This window comes from Mus musculus, chromosome 10, assembly GCF_000001635.26.
Source record: "Mus musculus strain C57BL/6J chromosome 10, GRCm38.p6 C57BL/6J".
Lineage (NCBI taxonomy): Eukaryota > Metazoa > Chordata > Mammalia > Rodentia > Muridae > Mus > Mus musculus.
The window spans coordinates 117,041,149-117,049,787 of NC_000076.6; the positions used below are offsets into that span (position 1 = coordinate 117,041,149).

Below are 8,639 nucleotides of genomic sequence, written 5' to 3' on the forward strand. Positions count from 1 at the left end.
TCTCTGTGAGTTCGAGGGTAGCCTAAACAACAGGGAGAGTTCCAGGACAGCCAGGACTACACAGAGCAACCCTGTCTCAAAAAAATAATATAATATAATATACCAAACAAACAAACAAAATCATGGGATCAGGTTAACTAAATACCACTCTGTCAGGAGCTGTTTTGACGGATGGCTCTGGTTTCAGTCTTTGCTGGTGGTGTTTATACTGACAGCTGATGAGTTCATTCCTGTGTGAGTTGTACTTCTATCACTAATACAGTGATGGCTCTGAATGTGGCTGGATTCTTCATCATTAACCTCCCAGTGAAGACCTTTTCACACTGCATGAATGTTCAGAATACCTCTCGGGTCCCAGCTGTGGGGAGCAGCACACATTCCATCTTAGAATAGACTGTTCACAATAATCACATCGATACAGAAAGAGACATCAGCTGGCAGGATCAGGCAGTCACGGGAGGAAAGGGGAACCCCAGGCCAGTTCTGGGCACTTGTAGTTCTTTTTTAGCTGTAGGCACACAACTCACCTTACATTTAACTCACCTTATATTTAGGGAGCGCCTAGGGTGGGACAAGGACAAATGACTCCTCCCTCTGCGCCCCGGTTCAGCTGCTAGGGATACAGAGACGCGGAAGAGAGCTAAGGTAAAGCCCACCTCTGCAGAAGAGACGGCCAGGGGCCCGGGCAGCAAGGAGTATCATGGGTCAGAGACACAAGTCAGCAGAAAATTACTTCCAAATCATGAGACTTGAGCTCAACTACCCACCATCACTTGGGGGTTGGAGTGGGGCTGTTGGTAAAGTGCTGACGGGAAGTCCTGTGTGTTGGAACAAGGATTAAGGAAATACTCTACTTTTCCAACCCCGGAGCATTCCCTGCCCCTGCTGGGGTGAAATGGTATCCTCAGTGGCATGGGGGCCCCATTGTTAACTACCAGGTTCCCTGTGCCCGTTCATAACCGGTGTTCAAAGAGTATGTGACGTCACTATAAAGGCTCTCTGAGCCACTTGTCCCTCGTATGAGAAACGGCGTAAAACACTTAATCTATGTCTAAGAATTTTATATGCTATACCAAAGTATGTGGCACTGGGTTTAGCACTTAGCAGGTACTCAGTAAATAACAGCCAGGAGCAATACCTCTATTGTTATCATTTCTAGGGACAATGAGGGCGCTGCTTCATGACCATTTGTGGTCACCACTGGCTAGGCTAAATATAGAGGTAAGACCGCGCGAGCGCTCTGTCCAGAGACGACTTATTATAATAACACAAATACACAAAGCAAGGAGAGGACCCAAGATAACAGCCCTTGACATTCAAAGCCTAGCGAGGCCGGAAACTACCAGCTTCGGTCACAGTTCCGTGAGTAGGAAGTGAGTGGTGACAGGTTCCGAGGGCCACTCGCTGTCCTGGATGCTCCTGCCTGTGGCTCTGCTGGGTCTGTCACAGGGTAGCTGTTGGAAACGGAGCCTGGCGACTCTTCCCACCAAGTCAGGCTGCTCTTTCCCAAACAGCAAGCAAGCTGGTGGGCCAGGTTCTTTGTTTTCTGGGCTAGTTTTACATTTTATTTTGTTATTATCTTTGTTTTGTTTTTTAGATGGGGGGGTCTCACTCTGCAGACCAAGTTGGCTGGAAACTTGCCACGTAGTCTGGGCTGACCTTAAGTCCGCAGCAAGGCATCTGCCTCGACGTGTCAAGGACTAGGGTTACAGGTATACACCATCAGGCCCAGCCAAGTTTTAATTTTAAAATAATAAATGCCCTTTTAAAAAATTCTGAAGGCACTAAAGAGTGCGACTGGGTGGTTAACATCCCCTAATGTCATCCCAGGTCTCCAGGAAGATTTCTTGTAAACAGTCACCATTACTTCTTAACAAAAATATTTACTCTCACACAAGGATGTATGCATAATTTTTTATAGATGGAAATTATAGAATTGTCTGAACATTGCTTGGGTTTTTTTTTTTTTTGTTACAGACTTCCAAGTATTTTCTCAAGTCAATTTATATAGACTTATCTGTTTATCTTTAACAGTTATCTAGATTATAACAAGGTAATATAAGGAGATCTATACTCTAATAAGGTAATATAAGGAGGAGATCTATACTCTAACACAGTAATAAAGGAGATCTATAACACAGTAATATAAGGAGATCTATACTCTAACAAGGTAATATAAGGAGATCTATACTCTTAACAAAATAATATAAGGAGATCTGTACTCTAACACAGTAATATAAGGAGCTCTATACTATAACAGGGTAATACAAAGAGATCTATACTATAACAGGGTAATACAAAGAGATCTATACTATAACAAGGTAATATAAGGAGGAGCTCTATAGTCTAACACAATACTATAAGGAGGAGACTCATAACTTGGTCAATTCACTTTTCGCCTACCCAGATTCCATGGGGTGCTGAATGGGACACTGGGGCTGTGAGGAGGGAAGCGTCTGTCCCAGAGTTTACTCGGCATCCGGGATGACCCAAAGTGCTGCCAGTTTCAGCATGTGATTTGCACATACTTTGCTGACTTGTAAAGTCACCCCAGGTGACATTATTTGGCCAGTGAGTGGGGAAGACTCTGGAGGAGGGGGAGGAGCCTGTTTCCTGCTGTACAGCACAGAGCCACATCTGGGAGACAGTAAGCACTTCTGCATCCATTTCCAGTAGACAGATTTTTAAATTAATAGTTACCTTTATTTGTGTGTGTGTGTGTGTGTGTGTGTGTGTGTGTGTGTGTGTGTGTGTGTGTGCTTGCTCAGGGGTGGAGCTTCCCGCTCAATCGTTCTGCCACGCCCACTGGTGGAACGTGCCGCTTTGCTGTTTGGAGTCACACACGTGGTCACCCTGCTACTGAACTCCGAGATTATTTGGCGGGAATCGGGCCCCCTCCCCCTTCCTTCATAACTGAGTGTCGGAACAGTAAAATTGAGCTTTGATCAGAATGCCTGTCTTAGCTGCATCATTTTCTCTCGCCGCCTAGCCCCTCTTCTCTTCCAGGTTTCCAGAATGCCTTTCCAAGCTAGAACCCAGGCTATGATCTGCTGGCCGGACACAACATGCAAGATCCCACAGAGGCCAGAAGACAATGTTGGATCATCACCCCACACCTCACATCCAAAGCTGCCGTTAAAGACAGTTGTAAGCTATCAGATACAAGGGCTGGCTGGCGTGGATATGGCGTGGATATGAGGGCTGGCGTGGAACCTGGGTCCTCTCAAAGGGCAGCACGCGCTCTCCACCTTTGAGCCATCTCTCCAGCCCCCAGCAGCCAGACCTTGGAGGCCCTCGTTCTTGGAACGGTCTGGCTCATCGTTGCTTTTCTCAACTGGACGCGATTATGGACGAGAAGTACAGAGCTTTAATGGCCATTTAAATGGGTCTGGAAAGTGTTCCCACCTCTGGAAAGTGCCCCCCCCCCGGGTGCATTACATTCTAATGAATTAATTAATAATTACATTCTAATTAATCTATGCTTTTGAAGGCTAGTCAGCCTTCCTTCTTGTCCTTTGTCAAAGAGAGGATTTGTGTGTGTGTGTGTTCGTTTTGGCAGAAATGGAGACGGACCCCAGGGCTTCAATTCTGCCATACGAGCACCCTACCACTGAACTCCACTTCCAGCTCAAATGTACCCTTTTACAGTGTGGCAAGACGCTAGCTGGACACAAAGCAAGACTGTACAAATCAGAAGCCATTGCTTCTGATTACATATTGGTTAAGGCTTGTTGGAACTGGAGAAAATCTGTAAAGGATGTAGGCCTTTGGCAACACTTTGAAGGATGCATCCTGGAAAACTTAGCAGCGGGTTGTTGTTGTTTTGTGCCCCACTCAGGATTGAAGCAGGGCCTTGTTCGGGTTAGGTGAGTTGTAACACAAAGGAGATGACTATGCATTCAAATATTTACAGTTTTACCTACATAGTACAAATATAGGTGTTTTTCATTTTTACTTCTCCACCTTTGTCACAGTATTTTTTCAATTTGGGGGGGGGGGGCGGGAGATCAGGAGAGAGTAGATAAGAGATCAGGGCTTAAGTGATTAAAGACAAATATGTGAGTTGGACAGGACGTCCCAGACCCTGCCTGTCCGGCCTGTCACCAGACACTCAAGCTGCTATCAGGAGCACTTTATTCTGTCAAAGTGACTGGCTTTTGTCACCGAATTCCGGGTTATAAAGAGAGGGTAGAAGGGTTCCCGAGCAGTGAGCACAGCCAGCCCACTCCCTGACAGAGTTGGTGGGCAGGGGCTCGCCTTGCAGCCCGTTTCACATGGGAAACACCATCCGGGCCTTCGTGGCTTTCATCCCCACCGACCGCTGCCAGAGTTATGTGGTGGGAGACCTCCGGGAGATGCCCCTGGACAGGATGGTGGATCTGAGCGGGAGCCAGCTGCGTCGCTTCCCACTGCACGTGTGCTCCTTCACGGAGCTGGTGAAGCTCTACCTCAGCGACAACCACCTTCACAGCCTGCCTCCCGACCTGGCACAGCTGCAGAACCTGCAGATCCTGGCCTTGGATTTCAACAACTTCAAAGCTCTCCCCCGGGTGGTGTGTACCTTGAAACAGCTCTGCATCCTCTACCTGGGCAATAACAAACTCTGTGACCTCCCGGATGAGCTCAGCCTGCTCCAGAACCTACGGACCCTGTGGCTCGAATCCAACTGCCTCACCCGGCTGCCCGATGTGGTGTGTGAGCTGAGTCTCCTTAAAACCCTGCATGCCGGTTCCAACGCCCTACGTCTGCTACCCGGCCAGCTCCGGCGCCTGCGCGAGCTCAGGACCATCTGGCTCTCCGGCAATCAGCTAGCTGACTTCCCCTCGGTACTGCTTCGCATGCCCTTTCTGGAGGTGATCGACGTGGATCGGAACAGTATCCGCTACTTCCCCAGCCTGGCCCACTTGACAAATCTGAAGCTGGTCATCTATGACCACAATCCTTGCAGAAATGCCCCCAAGGTGGGCAAAGGGGTTCGCCGTGTTGGGAGATGGGCAGAGGAGACACCAGAGCCTGACCCCAGAAAAGCTAGGCGGTACGCACTGGCCAAGGAAGAGAATCAAGAGCCACCTCCTCCCCTTCTTCCTTCCAGCTCTTGAACAGCTGAGGTTGAAGGCCAATTCAAAGGTTACCCCACTGCTCCGAAGGCATCTCATTAGAGCGGAAGGGATGGTCCTGGCTCATCCCAGGGCTGATGGAGAGAAAGCCAGGTGAGATGCTGTAAAGGAATAGGGCGAAGAAAACATTTCCAGCCCCCAGCACCTCTTCCTAGGGGGAAGGTGTGTGCTGTTGCTGGCCTGGAATCCAGGGTGACTGTCACTCCTGTGCCAGAAGCAGTTCCTTCACACGAGCTATTTTGAAACACCAAAGAACAAGACCAGCCACAGCACTCTTCCACCACGCAGGAGTAGCTGGTCACAAGGCTGGTGAGTGCTTCAAAGACTGTATTTGTTAAAATAAAGAAAACAACGCCACCAGCTGCTCAGTGGCCTGTCTCTAGCTCTCTCTAGCTCTCATGCCTCTTTCCTTCCCGAGAACTTCTGCATAGTACCAATGTACTGCTGTTACTAATTTGGTTCCTGAAAGGGACAACTCTACCCAATCAGTCTTGATTCGAAGGAAAATAAAAAAAACAAAGCTGTGGTCACACAGCCTGAGCCCCTCCCCCCCCCCCCCCCCCCCCCCCCCCCGCACTTTAGCCCCTGCTGTAAATGCCACAAAGAAGTCTTTCCCTGAAGCTCTGCCTTCCAACTTCCCAGTGGTTCAAGCCGGTTCCACTCGTTTTCCCTCGTAAGGTTTGACCTAAAGTCCGCTCAGTTTACTGTCATCTGAAAAGCCAAGCCTTTCTTCCTCGAGACAGCCTCCTGATTCCTAGGGTGAGGGCAGGCTGCCCCCCAGAACAGAGCCATGCCTCCCGAGAGTCACACTTTGTTAAAGGTAGAATGTAAAAATCAGTTCACCTAAAACAAGTGTCTGAGTTTGAAGTGGAGGTCTCAGCTTTTATCTTGGCTGAGACCAATAATCATAATTTGTTCGGGTTTTTGTTCATAGGGTCTGTTGACTGTCTACAAACGTAGGTATTTTGGCCGTTATTTAGGGAAGAATGTATCACAAGTGCATAAATCCTAAATTATTGTCTGTATATGAATAACCGTTTCAAAACACCAGGGCAAAAATTGTCATCTTAACTAAGACAAACCATACTGAGGTTTTATAAAGAACCATGGGAGGACGGACCTTCACGAGCCCAGTTCTGGAATATCAGAATCCTTTCAGAAATACTGCTGGCTAAGTCAGAGGAGGTCCTGGAGTGTCACAAAACCCTGTCACCACCTCTCTGGTGCAGAACATCGGCAGCCCAGTGATCAGACCGCCAAGGACGCCTTTAGTCATTAAATGGAGTAGTTTATACCCATAGGGACAGATTTCTCCTTACAGCTACGCGTGCATATTCCTACTAGATTGCTAGAATGGTTTTTGTTGTTGTTATTTTTTGTTGTTGTTTTTTTTTTTTGTTTTTTTGTGTTTTGTTTTTTTGTCTATTCTTTTTCAGGTAACTGAAGCCATACTCAACTGATTCTAAATGCAATTTGCAAACAAGAATTTGCCTTCCAAGGACACTTCTGCTATAGCAGTTTACAAGTTGCTTTTTTGCCCAGTCTTCCATCTCAAGATGAACAGGTCTGTCTTCTCCGGCATAAGCTGCAGTCCACAGCCTTGAGTTGAAGCTAACTGACCAGGGTTCCCATCGGGTATGCAGCTGCTCTTATAGATCACTAGCATTTGGAGTATAGCCAAATTGTTTTTTTTTTTTTTCTAAATCAGTAAGCTTGCAACATTTATTTTGTTTTTGCTGCCAAATAATTGTGTCCACTCTTAAGCTTTCAATCACGTTTATACGGACGGCATTTACATTTCTTTCAATTCAGTGGTTCTCAACCTTGCGTACGCTCCGACCCTTTAGTACAGTTCATGTTGTGGTGCCCTCCAACCATAAAATTATTTTTGTTGCTACTTCATAACAACAGTTATTTTGCTGTTATGAATTATAATGTAAATATTTGGGGGGGACAGAGGTTTACCAAAGGGGTTTGTAAGCTGAGAGCCATCTTCTGGTGGTCTTAGAGATACCAAGATCTCATCAGCAAAATAAGGAAGAAAGGCTGAAGCACCAAGTGTTAGTTATTGTTCTTCTGGACTTTCAGTCTGGAAACCCAAAGCACTGAAGGAAAGATGGCCCTTGCAGACCATCCCAGGTGGGGATGAAGGGAGGCCAGGTCTTACCTACCGACCTCTCCTCAGTTATCAGAGATGAGTAGTATGGACTCGTACCAGCTTTTACTTGACACAAGCTAGAAATCGCTTGGGAAGAGGAAACCTCAGCTGAGAAAACGCCTCCACCAGATGGGCCTGTGGGCAAGCTTGTGTGGCATCCTCTTGATTAGTAGTTGCTGTGGGGGAGCCCAGTTCACTAGGGAAGGTACCACTCCCGGGTCCTGGGTACTATAGGGAAGTAAATGAAGCCACGAGAAGAAAGCCGGCCAGCACCACTCCTCCATGGCTTCTGCTTCGGGTTCTCCTCTGACTTCCCTCCCTTGGGGATGGAGTTATGTGTTTTATCGCAGCAATAAAAACCCCAGGACACAGCTAACTTGTTTTCTTTTGAGACAGCCTCAATATGATGTCTCAGCTGAACTCAAAGCTTAGACTCCTACCGTGCCTACCCACTTATCTTTAGCATTTGTTAGGGAAATAAATAGACCACCAAGCTTTTCTATTTTGCCCTAAGTGGCATACCACTGTAAATTGTAATTTTGTACTCCATAGGTGGGATTTGCCAAGACTAGCACATACCTGTAACGCCAGCACTCAGGAGGCTAAGGCACAGCTAAGTCAGTCTCAAACTCAGGGGTTAGGGAGGGGCATGGCTTTTGTCTTGAAGTCAAAATAAGTTGAAAACACCTTAAAAGCACAGGCCACAGGCATCAGAGAACTCTGCAGTACCATGGCGGAGGGAAGCCCCCCTCCTAGCTATCTGGACTCAGTCCCCACCTCTGCCACTTACTAACCTGTGAGTCTGGGTTCCATCCTCAGCTTCATAAACTAAAGGCAGGACTCTAAATCCTGTCTCCCTTATTGTTCATGCTGGGAGTTTTAAAGTTCTCTAACAATTGTGATCTACAGAAAGTTCCCACTTATGAAGACATTAAAATGCACCCACAGGAACCTAGCAAGGTAACGCATCTGGATTTACCACATGTGAGTGCACTGGCGGGTTTTAAACAGAGTATGACTGAAGAGGATAAAGGGCACAGGAATGGAGACAGTAACAATAGCAGCAAACTCTGATCCTTAGGGTCGAGTTCACAGGGAAGTACAGCTCAAATCCACTTCAACAGCCATGGAGGAAACCGGTCACATATGTAGAAACTGCTGCTGGAAACACTCAGTGGTTAAGGGGACTAAGTGTGGTTCCCAGACCCAAGTCAACCAACCACCTGTAACTTTAGCTCCTGGGGGGGGGGGACCCAACTCCTCTGGCTTCCCAGGACAGCTGTACCTCAAGTACAAATGCCCACCCCACATTTAAAAATAAATCTTAAAAAAGAAAAAAGAAATCAGAACCCAGAAGTTGCTGT

The 8,639-nt window shown here is 47.2% G+C and overlaps 1 protein-coding gene and 1 long non-coding RNA gene across 3 annotated transcripts; both read left to right on the plus strand.

Annotated features, from left to right (window-relative positions):
• Positions 1-1,091: 1,091 nt before the first annotated feature.
• Gm10747 lies at positions 1,092-3,537 on the plus strand. 2 transcript variants are annotated; one of them, XR_872056.2, is made up of 3 exons: positions 1,092-1,712; positions 2,408-2,647; positions 2,990-3,537. It is a non-coding gene; the product is annotated as a predicted gene 10747 (long non-coding RNA). The 2 variants fall into 2 exon arrangements; XR_001779646.2 differs by having other exon boundaries at positions 1,092-1,373; positions 1,598-2,647.
• Positions 3,538-4,192: 655 nt separating this feature from the next.
• On the plus strand, positions 4,193-5,620 carry Lrrc10 (leucine rich repeat containing 10). Its single transcript, NM_146242.2, has one exon. It carries the CDS (start codon positions 4,275-4,277, stop codon positions 5,097-5,099), a length of 825 nt encoding a protein of 274 aa, NP_666354.1. The 5' UTR covers positions 4,193-4,274; the 3' UTR covers positions 5,100-5,620.
• The last annotated feature ends 3,019 nt before the right edge of the window (positions 5,621-8,639 follow it).